Source organism: Leucoraja erinacea, chromosome 25 (assembly GCF_028641065.1).
Source record: "Leucoraja erinacea ecotype New England chromosome 25, Leri_hhj_1, whole genome shotgun sequence".
NCBI classification, from domain to species: Eukaryota; Metazoa; Chordata; class Chondrichthyes; order Rajiformes; family Rajidae; genus Leucoraja; species Leucoraja erinaceus.
The window spans coordinates 24117019-24133180 of NC_073401.1; the positions used below are offsets into that span (position 1 = coordinate 24117019).

Below are 16162 nucleotides of genomic sequence, written 5' to 3' on the forward strand. Positions count from 1 at the left end.
GTATAATGATATTTCTGTGAAAACTACCATATAAAACGCTACTGAATGTATGTATTGCTGCTGAGAATGTCGGAAGAATTTTTGCACAGTTCTTGTTTTGAATATATTTTTGATTCTGAATAAAGTTTATTTTGCTTAAAAATAAATCTGATCCAGAACAATTAAAGGGCTGAAATACTGGGTATCATAGTTTTATTAATTTATTATAAATCACCACCCCATATTTCTGGAGTAGGTTACTTGTTTGACCTCAAACATGTAATTAAAATAGAAGCAGGTCTGTTATAGTTTTAGAGATAAAACTTCCCCACCCAAAGAGTTGTGGATCTGGAATTCTCTGCCACAGAAGGCCATGGAGGCCAATTCACTGGATGTATTCAAGAGAGAGTTGGATACAGCTCTTGGGGCTAACGGAATCAAGGGATATGGGGAGAAAGCAAGAATGGGGTACTGATTCTGGATGATCAGCCATGATCATATTGAATGGCGGTGCTGGCACGAAGGGCTGAATGGCCTACTGCACCTATTTTCTATGGTTCTATTTCTACCCGTTGATGATGGTTGGTTGGCATCCATGCATCTGCGAGAGATGATGGTGCGGCTTTGAAGTTGCCCTGCCTGGAGAGGGGATTGTTTCATCTGTGATTGTTCCTACTGTGGCTGCCCAGGCCTATCCTTGTCGGGCAGAGCCTCCCACAGACTCCACAGGTAAAGTTGGCTTTGGCCATTGGATACTGTTGCCATTGACCATTTTGTGGCATTGGCGCCTGACCTCCAGGGTCTTGAATCACATGCTATCCTGTTACTTCATACCCGCATGAAGGCCCTTTCTCTACCTCCACCGATCCTAAGCAGCAGCTTCCCAGTTGTCAAAGCCAATGTTAAAACTCATTTTAGTCGTATCCTTGAGGCAAAGCTTTGCTCTTCCTCTTATCTTCCAATATAAAGGGAGATTGCATTGGCGATCTCCCCTTGCGCACATCTTTCGGGATGCATCCATTTTTCATCTTGTGTACATGTCCAAGCCAGCAGTGATGCTCCTGCTTGAGGATCGCAAGGATGCTGGGCATGTTGGTCAGGAAGAGTACGGATTCATTGGTGATTTTGTCCTGTCCCCAGACTCCTAGGATGCGATGAAGACAGCGGCAATGAAAATAATTCAATTTCTGTTCCTGATGTAGATAAGTCATCCAAGCTTCACTGCTGTACAGTAACGTGCTCAAGATGCCACGCTTTGTAGCCAGATTTAAATATTTGCTATGTAAATAGGTAGTCAAGTTATAAAGTAAAAATAATTGTTATATGAAGATATATAACTATCAGTTTTACCCCATAGTTAATAGTAATTGCATGCACTGTTGTATAAACATCGCAGTCTGTATCCAATAAGCATTCAAAGCTAGACACAATATGCTGGAGTAACTCAACAGGACAGGCAGCATCTCTGGAGAGAAGGAATTCAAAGCTATTGGATGCAAATTTATATATAGATTGATAGTTGTCAGAAATTGGTTATGTAATGGTGATAATCCAAAATTTCACACCAAAATACATGTGATTTCAGGATCATCATTCTGCTAACCTGCTTGTGAGCTTAATTTTCAATTTGTGTTTTATTTGTGATTGTTTCAGTTTATAGAGAGCCGTACCTATTTGTAACTCACTTCAACTCTCTGGAGGTTATTGAAATCCAGGGTCATAACACAGTCAGGTAAGTCTTGGATCTACTAGTTTCCCATGCACGGAGTTATTATGACAAGATAAACATGAGCATACAGTTCGAAGGAATGTGAAGAAGAAAAGTGAGGCAGAGATATTTAAGAAGGGAATGTTAGTGAGGGAATTCGACTGTGAAAGGACACAAATTGCTGGAGTTACTTTGTGTGTTAGGTAGCACCTCTGGAGAATCTGGATTGGTGACGTTTCAGTTCGAGTCCTCTTCAGACTGACTTTGGATGGTGCAGTTATGGCCGCTCTTGTTGGAGTATTTGTCAGGGGGAGTAGTTAAACTAATGGGAGAGTCTAGAACCAGAGGGAACAGCCTCATAATAAAAAGAAGTACCTTTAGAAAGATGATAAGGAGGAATTTATTTAGTCAGAGAGCAGTGAATCTGTGGCATTCATTGCTGTGGAGGCCAAGACACTGGGTATTTTTAAAGTGATGATTGACAGAAAGAGGTTCTTTATTAGTACGGGTGTCAGGGTTGTGGGACGAAGGCAGGAGAATGGGGTCGAGAGGGAAAGATAGATCAGCCATGATTGAATGACAGAGTAGACTCGATGGGTCGAGTGACCTAATTCTGCTCCTATGACTTATGAACTTATGAAATTGTACTGGCACTGTGGTGGAGGAATGGAATGAGGAGAAACTGAGGCAGAGGGGTTGACTAGGCGGGGCTCACAGACACAATTCCAATGAACATGGCTAGCTCTTAGTGCACTCAGGAAAGGACTTAAACAATTCAATTAATGGGTAGCACAATTAATGCATAGTTACTGTCTCCACAATCTTCACACAAAGAAATTAAAAATAATTTAGTGGGTTGGGAAACATAGGTATTGCATGCAATCTTTATGCTGAGTTTTGCATGATCAGACTAACAATTCATTGGAATAGCAGATCAGACTTTTGGCAGGCTCTCTAATTACAAATTCTGAATCTAATTACCAATCTATTTCTTCGGTGACCTTCGGACTACTCTTGTTCGGACTTTGCTGGCTTTACGTTGCACTAAACGTTATTCCCTTATCATGTATCTATTCACTGTAAATGGCTCGGTTGTAACCATGTATTGTCTCTCCACTGACTGGAAAGCAACAAAAACTTTTCATTGTACCTCGTTACACGTGCCAATAACCTAAACTGAACGGCACATTTCCATGAAACCATGTTCAACAAGTTAACATTCATCTAATCCTTTATTGGCAGCGTTTTGAGTCATGCTCACCTGGACATCCCGAATCCCAGGTATCTCGGCCCTGCAATGTCATCTGGAGCCATTTACTTAGCCTCGTCCTATCAGAATAAACAGCGAATCATCTGCTGTAAAGGCAACTTGGTGAAGGAGGCGAGCAATGATGTGCAAAGTGCAATCTCCAGCCGCAGGTAAATAAGCCGTTAATCCGTCTGCTTAGTTTGTCCTCTTTTGAGTTGCTAAATGTGTACTGGGTTAAGCATCAACAGCTTTTCAGTGGTGTTAATGGTCTTTTGCACACCATTTCACACACTCCAGTGGGACCTGTGCCATTCCTGTTTGGAGCTGCATGCTGAAATCTTGGTTTGGAATTGGATATTAAATGTGGCATGGTGGCACAGTGGAAGAGTTGCTGCCTTACAAAGCCAGAGACCCGGCTTCAATCCAGACTACGGTTGTCGCCTATACGGAGTTTGTATGTTCTCCCCTTGACCATGTGGGTTTTCTCCAGGATCTCCGATTTCCTCCCAACTCCAAAGACGTACAGATTTGTAGATTAATTGCATTCTGCACTTTGCCCCTAGTGTGTAGGATGCGAAACTGGGATAACATTGAACTAGTGCACAAAGGATCTGTTTCCATGTCGTGTCTCTAAACTAAACTAAAATCACAACATTTGTGATAAACTCTTAGTTTATCTCCTTTAATCGTCCTGTACTAAAATAGATGCAATTTGGCTGTCCGTTCCTCCAATTCCAGGTCAGGTGCAATCTATCCACCTTTCCTAGTGTACCAGAAAACTGAAGCAAACAAGAAAACTCAAGCAATCTTCCTTGGTTTATGTCGTTGATTTATGGTTGACCTTGGCTGCTAATTAATCAAATATTCACTGTGCATATTCAGTGTGAAGGTACAAAATCACACGCTTTGCTTGTCAGAAAGATAAATAATAAGTAATAATGCTGATGTGCATTTTTATCTACAGTGCCCTCCATAATGTTTGGAACAAAGACCCACCATTTATTTATTTGCCTCTGTACTCCACAATTTGAGATTTGTAATAGAAAAAAATCACATGTGGTTAAAGTGCACATTGTCAGATTTTAATAAAGGGTATTTTTATAATTTTTGGTTTCACAATTTGTCGAAATTACAGCAGTGTTTATACATAGTCCCCCCATTTCAGGACAAAATAATATTTGGGACACAGCAACGTCATGCAAATGAAAGTAGTCATGTTTAGTATTTTGTTGCATATCCTTTTCATGTAATGACTGCTTGAAGTCTGTGATTCATGGACATCAACAGTTGCTGGGTGTCTTCTCCGATGATACTCTGCCAAGCCAGTATTGCAGCCATCTTTAGCTTACACTTGTTTTGGGTGCTAGTCCCCGTCAGTTTTCTCTTCAGCATATAAAAGGCATGCTCAATTGGGTTCAGATCGGGTGATTGACTCAAGAATTGACCATTTTTTAGCTTTGAAAAACTAGTTTGTTGCTTTAGCAGTATGTTTGGGGTCATTGTCTTGCTGTAGAATGAACTGCCGGCCAATTGAGGCATTTGTTTGAACTTGAGCAGATAGGATGTGTCTATAGACTTCAGAATTCAATATGCTACTACCATCAGCAGTTGTATCACCAGCCATCAGCCCTTCAGCCTAGCGAGTCCGCGCCGACCAGCAATCCCCGCACACTATCACTATCTTGCACACACTACGGACAATTTGCAACTATGCCAAGCCAAATAGCCTACAAACCTTTACGTCTTTGGAGTGGGAGGAAACTTGGGGTTGTGAGTTTTCCTGCCTTTCTTCCGTTCGGGCCGGGGCTGTGATCAGTTTCTGAGACCGAGTTGACTTTGCTAGGCTGATCCAATTACTGCAAAAAGATCCCGAGCATGTTCTTTCTCTATCTCTATCTATCTCTAATGACTGTAGCAGTATCTGAGATATGTGCAGCGCATATTCTCTTTCTCTTCTAGGTCCCCGTCTCACAACATGGATCCCGTTCAACAAGCAGCAAATGCAACGTGAGTGCACAAGGCAGTAACTGCTTCTTTGTGTGAAAGCGTGTCCTTGGCATACATGTGCCTGCAATTGTCTCGCACCATCCGCCATCATAATGTGTGCGTTAGTGCGAATCCCACTGACATGTGGCGCTCAGTGTTTTCTTCATTGTACTCTACTTTGCTTATTTGTTTGTATAATGATGGGTTCCGAGGGCTGATTTCCCAGTCAAACTTTTTTCTCCCCACCTCTAATTTGTTTACATTTGAGACTACAAGATCTATGTTTGCATCACAATGTGAGATCTTCTCTGCAAAAGATGTGGATTCAAGCCTTTCCACAGGAATTGACCAGAGTCTAAACTGTACAATTGATGTAGTGCCACACTGTTGGAGGTGTTGTCTGTCAGAGTATAATGTTCTGTGTTTCCATTTGAATGTAATTCAATGGTTCAACGGTGCTTTCCTTGTCACATTCAACTGCTCAGTGAAATATGTTTTGCATATTTACACATGCAGGCGCCGACATTCTGTACCAAGAGGAGCATGGTATTACAGGGTCATAAGTGATAGGAGCAGAATTAGGCCATTCAGCCCATCAAGCCTGCTCTGCCATTCAATCATGGCTGATATCTCTCCCTCCTAACCCAATTCTCCTACCTTCCCCTTCTCCCCATAACCCCTGACATCTGTACGAATCAAGAATCTATCTATCACTGCCGTAAAAAATATCCATTGACTTGGCCTCCACAGCCTTCCGTGGCAAAGAATTCCACAGATTTTCCACTCTCAGACTAAAGAAACTCCTCTTCATCTCCTTCCTAAAGGAACATCCTTTAATTCTGCAGCTACGACCTCTAGTCCTAGATTCTCCCACTAGTGGAAACATCCTTTCCACATCCGCTCTATCCAAGCCTTTCACTATTCGTTAGTGAATTTGTTCGTATTCTGTTAATGTTCTGACATTTTCAACTTCCATAGAGCCCTGAAACATTAGTTTGGCATCATTCAACCAACAGATTGATTAACAAACAATAATGACTTTATTTCCCAGTATTTGATTCACTCTAATTCTTTGGAATCCCATGAGGATGTGAATAATATGTAGAATATATGTAGCATTTACATATATATGTATAATAGCATATATGTTCTGTACAGACAAGCAACGTCTGTGCAAATGGCTGGTGTTGTTGATTGTTGTTTCGTGCCACTGTGATTTTTCTTTAAAGAATAGTGAAGGCTTCACAGGCTAATTAATATTGCGTTAAGCGCCACATTAATTCTCCTCACCTTCGTTGTCTCAGATCAACAGAAGTTTTAGTTTTATGTACGCCCACAATCCATATGATGTGGTTGAGTGTCACCCACATCCATCAGATACAGGTTACAACAGCATGACAATGCAGGATTCAGAAATGGAGATCCTTTTGCAAAGATTGTCTGGTGGGGCTTTGAACTGTGCACCTTCAAGAATGCTGCCTCTAAACCAGAGGCTTGTCTGTCTCTAAATGTTAAATATTGTTATTACATCTGCAATAAACGTAATGTGTAGGAAGGAACAGCTGATGCTGGAGTACACCAAAGATAGACACAAAATGCTAGAGTAACTCAGCGGGTCAGACAGCATCACTGGTGCAAAGCCATAGGTGACATGTCGGGTCAAAACCCGTCTTCAGAAAGTTTGTTAATATAAAGTCTTCCTCGTTCTTTGAGTAAAATGGTTAAATGGAACCTTTTTCAAGCGCATGTCAAGAGTTCCTGCAGAGAACAATGATCACTACATTAGAACACTGTACTGAAGGTCAATTGCTTGCCCCCCCTGCAGCACTCAATATTGATCAGTGCATGGGGGAAGTGATTTGCCCAACTCGCACATGTACTGATTATATCACTTTGTTTCCAAGGGAATCAATACCATGGATAAAATGTCAGAGACCTCCCACTATTCAGCTGTCCCGTTTTACCCCAAACAAAATCAACAGGATCGCTAAGTGATGGAGGCTGCCCGCCAACGTAAAATAAAGAGTTTGCAGTGGTCTGGTGGCGGGGCACGAGACTGTGCTCATCAGCAAGCCAAAGCTGTCCAACTCGGCCATTGGCAAGCCCCGCCACCAATCTGTACACCAAAGGTAGACCTCAGCAGTTCTCCTAGGCACTGCAGGAACGAGGGTTGGATTATCCAGCCCAACATTCCCAACTGCTCAGTGTCCTGGCATCATCCATCTAACTTCACCAAGGAATGGAAGATCCTGCTCACAACTTCCTCCATAATCACAGATAAATCTAGTGCAGGCGATACTTCTGCATGAAGGCTGTCAATTCTTCAAAAGCCATCTCTTGATCTAATTTTATTCTATTTGTTATTGCCATTGCGGCATTCTTTGTTGATATACTCATACCATCGTCTCCACCAGCCCTCTGCTTCCATAGTTTCTTTTTTAGTTCCTGATCAGGCTTCCCCTTCATGTGTTAAAACCCTCTGTGTTTAAAAAATACCTGTCCCGCACATCACATGAAAGCTATGCCCTCGTGCTTTTGATTATTCCATCCTGGGAATCAGGTCTGACTGCCTACTCTATCTGTGCCTTTCATCATTTTATATAGTTCTATCAGGTCTCCCCACAACCTCCAGCGTTCCAGAGAAAACAATCCAAGTCTGTCCGACCTCTCCCTGTGGTTAATACCCTCTAATCCAGGCATCACTCTGATAAACCACCTCTGCGTCTTTTCCGAAGCCTCAACACCCTTCCCGTAATTGCAACCTTCCTGCAACGAGCACTGCACGCATTACTCCAATGTGGCTTATCAAAATCATATGAAGCTGCATCAAGACTCCCTACAATGTGCTGGAGTAACTTATTTGCTCAGGCAGCATCTCATGACGAGTCTCAACATTGATGCCATTGATCATGAAAGTGAAGTGACAGTTTTACTGAAATTGATTTGGGCTTTAGTCACCTTTTCTTCTAGCTGTGGGGTCGCAGAGAAGTCAAAGGCTTGAAAAGGGGGATCTAATGGTGTAAATACTCTCAATGTCATGTTGTTAAAACAAACTAGTTTAAACGCCTGAGCAATTCTCTTTTCCCTTCCATGTGGCCAGCAGCAGTCCGAACAAGCGAGGACTTCCCTCCTACAATGAGCACATGTCAAAGAAGTTGGCGCCTTGCCCAAGAGAAAATTCGCCACAGGATTTGAACAGGTCGGTGAGGTACAGAGAAGGGAGGCAAGAGACGAGAAGGGACAAATCGCCACGGCGAGCCTTGGAGAGGGAGAAGTCTCCAGGCAGACCTCTGGACAGCGGTAGGGAGAGGTCACCAGGAAGAATGTTGGACGAGGGCAGAGGAGGTGGCATGCGGTTACCAGCAGGGTCCACAAGAGCTCCAGTTACAAAGGTACCATCCAAATCATTGGTTGTAATTTAAGATTACCTAATCATATCCATATATTAATTCTTCTTAGTCTTACCTACATTGTGATTGGCATTAACTCCCATTCTCATACTGACAACTCCCCTTCCCATTCCCATATTGACATCTCCCAGTTGCCAACCATTTTAACTCCCCTTCACATTCCCACACTGACTTTTCTGTCCCAGGCCTTCCTCCAGGGCCACATGCAAATTGGAGGAACAACATCTCATATTTTGCTTGGGTTAAGCGGTATGATTTGAATTCTCTTATTTTAAATAACTGCCACAAACACTCCCCTCCCCTCCACCCTTCAACCAAGTAGTTTAACCAGTTCCATAATTCACCACATTGTAACCCTCTTGAGATCACATCTCCCCTAGCCAACTATTGGCAAACCTAGAGAAATAGGTGAGGTTTCAGGTTGGAACCTTTCTTAGACTCAAGACTGGAGTTAGGGGCGGGGACGGAGGGATGGGGAAGTGTTGGTAGAAGTTACTTAAAATTAGAGAATTCAATGTTCATTGGGTTGTGAGCTACCCAAGCAAAATACAAGGTGCTGTGTCTCCAATTTGTGTGTGCCCTCATTCTGACAATGGAGGAGGCCCAGGACAGAAAGGTCCTTTTCCTCCAGAGGTGCTGCCTGATCGGCTGAGTTACTCCAGCACTGTGTGTCTATCCTTGGGCATTAACACTAAACTGTTTGTATTTAACAGCCCTGGGACCAGTCTGCTGTGTGAGCCACTGATGTCTTCCAGATGAAGAGGCATGTGCATCCACTTTTCCAACGGAAGGAAGATGCCTCTGGCTAAGGAAATTAAAACGTCGCACATTTATTTGCTTTCGTCACAAAGGGAATGGGAGGGTGGGGCATTAATTATAATCTAAATGCTGCTCGCAATCTAAGATTGACGAAAGGGAATGTGATTTGTGCATTCATTTGTGGGGGTAAGATTTGTGGGTGCAAAAATAATTGTACAAAACTGGAGGAAATTCATTGCATTTTTCAAGATTGTTCATCTTGCAGATTCTTTTAATTTTTTCCCAGTGAAGATTGTGTAGATAGTCAAAGGATATGCTAGTTTGAACCAGAGATGTATTGGTTATTAACTGCGCCCAGTTCGTTACTTAAATTTTATACAAAGGTTATGAAGAGAAACTGAACATGGAATTGCAGCAGAACTTTATATATTTTGTAACAATCTATAGCCCGTGGCGATTTAATCTTTATTCTCTGCTGTCTTGCACTGCTGCTTTGCCCTAATGTACAGACCTTCATTCAAACACAGTTTACGGCAGATTTTTGTATATTGTTTCACTGACCTGCGTCGAACATCGCCAGTTTTGAAGTGTTCCTACTTTTGTGATATTCCTGTATTTTTCTCTTTGTACCGCTTTCTGTGAATATGCGACTCACGAGAATAAAATTTGAGTCGCGTTTCTGGTGACTCATTTTCCATGAAAATGCTTAAATAAATTTAACATCAATTTACATATCTTTACATAGAAATTGTCTGGTTTTATTTTATCCTCACGACAGACATGCAAATAGCATAAGTTACTGTCTGAACCCAGCTCTGTTCATAATCTGAGATCCTAGGGTGCCTTCCATAATGTTTGGACAAAGACCCATCGTTTATTTCTTTGCCTCTGTACTCCACAATTTGTAATAGAAAAAAAAAATCACATGTGGATCACATTGGCCGATTTTAATAAAGGTCATTTTTATACATTTTGGTTTCACCATGTAGAAATTACAGCTGTGTTTATACACAGTCCCCTCAATTTAGGGCACCATAATATTTGGGGCACAGCAATGTAATGTAAATGAAAGTAGTCATGTTTAGTATTTTGTTGCATATCCTTTGCATGCAATGACTGCTTGAAGTCTGCAATTCATGGACATCACCAGTTGCTGGGTGTCTTCTCCAATGATGCTCTGCCAAGCCTGTATTACAGCCATCTTTAGCTTATGCTTGTTTTGGGTGCTAATCCCCTTCAGTTTTCTCTTCAGCATTTAAAAGGTATGCTCAATTGGGTTCAGATTGGGTGATTGACTTAGCCACTCAAGAATTGACCATTTTTTAGCTTTGACAAACTGTAATCTGGCCATCCTATTTTTGCAGCTTACCAGTGGTTTGCATCTTGCAGTGTAGCCTCTGTATTTCTGTTCATGAAGTCTTCTGTGGACAGTGGTCATTGACAATCCACACCCGACTCCTGAAGAGTGTTTCTGATCTATCGGACAGGTGTTTGGGGATTTTTCTTTATTACAGAGAGAATTCCTCTGTCATCAGTTGTGGAGGTCTTCCTTGGACTGCCTGTCCCTTTGCTATTAGTAAGCTCACCAGTGCTCTCTTTCTTCTTAATGATGTTCCAAACAGTTGATTTTGGTATGCCTAAGGTTTGGCTGATGTCTCTAACAGTTTTATTCTTGTTTCTCAGTCTCATAATGGCTTCTTTGACTTTCATTGGCACAACTTTGGTCCTCATGTTGATAAACAGCAATAAAAGTTTCCAAAAGTGATGGAAAGACTAAGTGCTGAGAGCTCTCTTATACCTGCATTAAGGAGGCAATTAAACACACCTGAGCAATTACAAACACCTGTGAAGCCATTTGTCCAAAACATTATGGTGCCATGAAATGGGGGGAACTATGTATAAACCCTGCTGTAATTTCTACATGGTGAAACCAAAATGTATAAACATGGCATTTAATAAAATCTGACAATGTGCACTTTAACCATATGTGCTTTTATTCTATTACAAATCTCAAATTATGGAGTACAGAGGCAAATAAATAAATGATGGGCCTTTGTTAGGCACTATACAAAACTTACCTTCCGCGGCGCTACAGTTCTGCCACTGCCCGTGTGCGTGACTTTGGCGACTTTGAGAGGGGGGCGGGTTTAAAATGCGCTTTTTTGCCAGCCTGATGAAATCGATTTATGTCAGGCTGTTTAGCTGCTGAAGAATAATCGCTCCAACATCGGTTTTATTACGTTTGTTTAAACTGCACTGGATACTTTAATTGCTGGAGTAATTTAAAAATCAACTTCTAAAGCCGTCATCACCGACAATGGGGACGGATCTCACGTACGGGACAGATAAAGGAAAGCCATTTATTTTACATATAAACGTTCTTCTTAGGATGCCTTTAATCAAAATTTTACGTTGCGATAAGGTGACTTAGGACCCATACGAACCGGCAGTATTTTTCCTGCCGATATGGAGTTTAAATTCACCGCAACCGCAACGTTCCAAACGATTGCATTCCACAAAATCCCACTCGCAAGATGATTTAAATGGCCATTAATTTACGTGAATTAAACACAATTGGCGTATAAATTAATGACAATGAGATTTAAAAATCATGTTATATTGTGAATTCTTATGTGAATGTTATTTGGATACTTAGGCTATTTAAAAATGTTAACCTTTTCTTAAGAAATTGATAGATGTTTAGATCCAGTAATTGAATTATGTAATTAGCTACAATTAGGTAAATTATATGCTTTAATTTCAGGTCATACAAGTAAGATTGTTTCATATTTGTTTCAGAGTGCTTCAATCTATAATAACTGAATATGTCATTCAGTTCCCATAATTTTTAAGAAAGTTATGGGCTTTTGACTGTCCTTGATCACAGCTTTTGAGTTAAGTCAATGGAAAAGCAATTGCTAATTTCTGAGTATGAAAATGGCCTAACTTTTTTAATACTGAAGATATGAAAGTGAATTAGGTGTCAAATTAAACTTATTTTTATGCTTTATCTGATGGGATAAAATACAGGCTTGATTTTTTAAATCTCAAAATGTTGTAACATTGCTACCTTTGTCCAAACTATGATGGAGTGCACTATAGATCGAACTGTTCTCCGTGGCCGTAAGGCATGACCAGTATAGCGCGCACCCTGCTGTGAAAAAGCTTTTTGTTAACGGGAGCTTTATCCAACAGAGAGCACACGATATGGTAATTTTTCCCCCCCAAAAAAATTCCAGTCGAGGACTGAGAGTTGATTCTTAATCGCTATCTATTATTATGTGGCAAACGTCAGCTTCCGCCAATCAGTGGAACCCAGGGTGGTTTTTTTCGCGGCCAAGTTCAGAACAAAAGTTCAGGAGCATCAATGTAAACCGGTTACGCTCCTGATGTACAAAACATTCTCTTCGGAAATGGACTCTCCAGAAAGTGCTGAGAATCTCCGCGACAAAAAGGTATGTGGGGGAGGGAAGCGGCCAAGATATTTGTACCAGTGCATTCACATAGAGAGAGCAACTGGCCACGGTAGCTGGTGGTCAATGTCTAATTGCACTAACAATCAAAGCCCGTTAAACGTGCAGGAAGCAACTACAGATAGATGCTGGTTTACACCTAAGATAGACACAAAAATACTGGACAGTTAAAGCCCAGGAAGTGGTTGGCAGTAGGACAGAAATTTTAATATTTCATCCGAGTCTCCCAGTTCCTGATGAAATTAAGTGTCCTTGCGTAGAGTAATGAATGGCGCGATTCTTTCCCTTAAAAAAAGGTCCCGGACGCGAATAAATTTTTGTTTTCCCGTCCGATAAAGATCAAAGTTAGATCGCTTCGTGATATCGGGCGCCTGATAAAATGAAGAAGCGCAGGGGCGGATTGCAGCAGCTGCAGGAATGGAAGGACAGAGTCTCTTGCCGCGGTGTAAAGAGCAGCGGTGCAAGGTAGGTAGGCGCTGGCTGAGGTCAGGGTCGAACCCGGGACTCTGGCGCTATAAGGCTGCGCCACTTTGAGGGGATTATACTCTAGACCTCCCCAATAGTTAGCAGAAATTAGAGGAGAAAATATTATAAAGAAAGCACAGCTTGGTGCAGGAATTATGGAGTTGTGATCATAAGGCATTTGAATGACCTGAACATTGACTTGAGAATGCCTTTGTGCTAATGGGATTAAATGGGACAGGATTTAAGTTTATCCAGGTATCTAAGAAAGTTTTTTGAAACCACATGTAGATCTACTCAGCGGCTGTGGAAAGCATCTTGTCTGGAAATATTACCATCTGGTTTGGGAATTGCTCTGCCCATGACAAGAGGGCTCTGCAGAGAGTAGTGCGTTCGGCCGAACACACTATGGAAACTTCACTCGCCCCCCTGCAGGAACTATACATCAAGAGGTGCAACTCCAGAGCCAATAAAATCATGGGAGACCCCTTCCACCCCAGCAACGGACTGTTCCAGCTGCTACGGTCAGGCAAACGCCTCCGTTGCCATGCTGTGAGAACGGAGAGGTTGAGAAGGAGTTTCTTCCCAGAGGCAATTCGGACTGTAAACTCCTATCTCACCAGGGACTAACTTTACTGAACGTTTTTCCTTCCGCCCACAATATTTAAAATGTAAAAGAATATGTGATTGTGTTTATAGTTTGTTTGGTTGTTTGTTTGTTTGTCTTTTTGCACAAATGTCCGCAAGCATTGCCACTTTTCATTTCACTGCACATCTCGTATGTGTATGTGACGAATAATCTTGACTTGACTTGACTAGATAGTCTTAGTTTTTTTTTAAAGTTTAGTTTATTGTCACGTGTACTAAGGTACAGTGAAAAGCTTTTTGGTATATGTTACCCAGTCAGCGTAAAGACCAGACATGATCACAATCAAGCAGTCCGCAGTGTGCAAATGTATGATAAAGGGAATAATGTAATGCAAGTAATGGAATAGTGCAAGATAAAGTCCGGTCAGGTGTGCATTTTCACACATCTACACCTCTTGCCTGATGGGAGAGGGGTGAAGAGGGATGTGCCTGGGGTGAGACTCTTCCTTGATTATGCTGGTGGCCGTTCCGGGGCAACATGGTGTGTAACGAGTCAACAGAAGGGAGGTTGGTTTGCGTGATGGTCTGGGCTGCGTCCACAATTCTCTGCATTTTCTCTTTTTTCTTGGAGTCCAGTGCAAACCTGATTTTCCCAGTCTACCTGCATGCTGAAATCTTCCATAACAACCGTGGCATTACCTTTTTAACTCCTGATTCAACTTGCATCCTATATTCAGGCTACTGTTTGGGGGCCTGTAGATAAGTCCCATTAGGGTCTTTTTACCCTTACAATTCCTTAGTTCTATCCATACTGACTCCACATCTCCTGTTTCAATGTCACCCCTTGCAAGGGACTGAATTTCATTCCTCACCAACAGAGCTACCCCACCCCCTCTGCCCACCTGTCTGTCTTTTCGATAGGAGGTATACCCTTGAATATTCAGTTCCCAGCCCTGGCCCTCTTGCAGCCATGTCTCTGTAATTCCCACAACATCATACTTGCCAATTTCTAACTGAGCCTCAAGCTCGTCCACTTTATTTCTTATACTTCGCGCATTCATATACAACACTTTGACCTCGGTATTCACCTCCCCTCTCACACCGCTCGCAATTGGCCCTGACTTTACTCTCTTATCCCTTCTCGAACTTTCCTTCCCATTAATTCTGGAATCTTTTGTAACTTTTCCTGTACTCACTTCCCCTTCAACTCCATCTTTAGACTCCCAATTTGTCAATCCCTTCCCCCCCCACTATTTAGTTTCAACCCACACGTGTAGCCCTAGCAAACCTACCTGCCAGAATGTGGGTCCCCCTCCAGTTAAGGTGTAACCCGTCCCTTTTGTACAGGTCACCCCTACCCCAGAAGAGATCCTAGTGGTCTATAAATCTAAATCCTTGCTCCCTGCACCAGCCTCTCAGCCACACATTCATATCCCCCATCTCCCTGTTCCTGTCCTCACTAGCACAAGGTACTGGAAGCAATCCAGAGATAACCTCCTTAGAAGTCCTGCTTTTCAGTCTTCCTAACTCTCTGAATTTACATTGCAGAACCTTCTTCTTCCCAATGTCATTTGTGCCTACGTGCAAACGATGTAGAGAGGATGTTTCCACTGGTGGGAGAGTCTAGGATTAGAGGTCACAGCCTCAGAATTAAGGGGCGCTCTTTTAGAACGGAGGTGAAGAGGAACTTCTTTAGTCAGCGGATAGTTAATCTGTGGAACTCATTGCCACAGAGGGCTGTGGAGGCCAAGTCGGTGAATATTTTTTTAAGGCAGAGATAGATGCATTCTTGATTAGAATGGGTGTTGAGGTGTTATGGGGAGAGGCAGGAAAATGGAGATCAGCCATAATTGAATGGACGAGTAAATGCGATGGGCCGAATTCTACTCCTATAACTTGTGAACTTGTAAATGTGTTGGAAGGAACTGTCGATGCTGGTTTAAACCAAAGATAGGCACAAAACGCTGGAGTAACTCAGCGGGTCAGGCAGCATCTCTGGAGCACGTTTCCGGTCGAGACCATTTCTTCAGACTGAGTCAGGGGAAAGGGAAACGTCAGAACGTGTGATATAGACGGTGATATAAAGATTTCACCTCGCTTGGCCAGCTTACAACCCAGTGATATGAGTATTGGTTTCTCTAATGTCAGGTAGCCCCCTCTCTCCATCCCTCACCAACCCTAGTCATTCTGCTAGTTTCGCTGTCGTCCTGTTGAGTTTCACTGTCTGCATAATTCGTTATCTCCTACCCCACAGCCAACAATGGACCATTGTGGGCTCCACCTTTCCTTTATCATCGTTATGTTTTTGCACATCCTTCCTTCATTTGTTCTATATCACTCTACAATGATCGTCAGTGTATCCTCGCTTCCCTCTCCCCGACTCTCAGTCTGCAGAAGGGTCTCGACCCGAAACGTCACCTAGTCCTTTTCCCCAGAGGTGCTGCATTGCTCCAGCTTTTTGTGTCTATCTTTAGTGTCTATCTAACTTTGGAACCTGTGAACAGTTTCATCCATGTAGAAACATAGAAACATAGAAATTAGGTGCAGG

At 42.3% G+C, this 16162-nt stretch overlaps 2 protein-coding genes across 3 annotated transcripts in view; both read left to right on the forward strand.

The window, feature by feature from the left end:
- Positions 1–9825, forward strand: part of cita (citron rho-interacting serine/threonine kinase a) — a 144324-nt gene extending 134499 nt beyond the window's left edge. The window contains exons 46-50 of one of the 2 annotated variants that reach the window (XM_055655232.1): positions 1633–1711; positions 2930–3106; positions 4896–4943; positions 8026–8314; positions 9046–9825. In XM_055655232.1, coding sequence (XP_055511207.1) covers positions 1633–1711; positions 2930–3106; positions 4896–4943; positions 8026–8314; positions 9046–9069 — 617 coding nt within the window. In that variant the 3' untranslated portion in view covers positions 9070–9825. The remainder of the gene's footprint in view (positions 1–1632; positions 1712–2929; positions 3107–4895; positions 4944–8025; positions 8315–9045) is intronic. The other variant, XM_055655233.1, reaches the window with a different exon arrangement.
- A 143-nt stretch (positions 9826–9968) lies between these two features.
- Positions 9969–16162, forward strand: part of slc2a11b (solute carrier family 2 member 11b) — a 40798-nt gene continuing 34604 nt past the window's right edge. Inside the window, exon 1 of the mRNA XM_055655234.1 lies at positions 9969–12546. Within this exon, the coding sequence (XP_055511209.1) occupies positions 12481–12546 (66 nt within the window). The 5' untranslated portion in view covers positions 9969–12480. The remainder of the gene's footprint in view (positions 12547–16162) is intronic.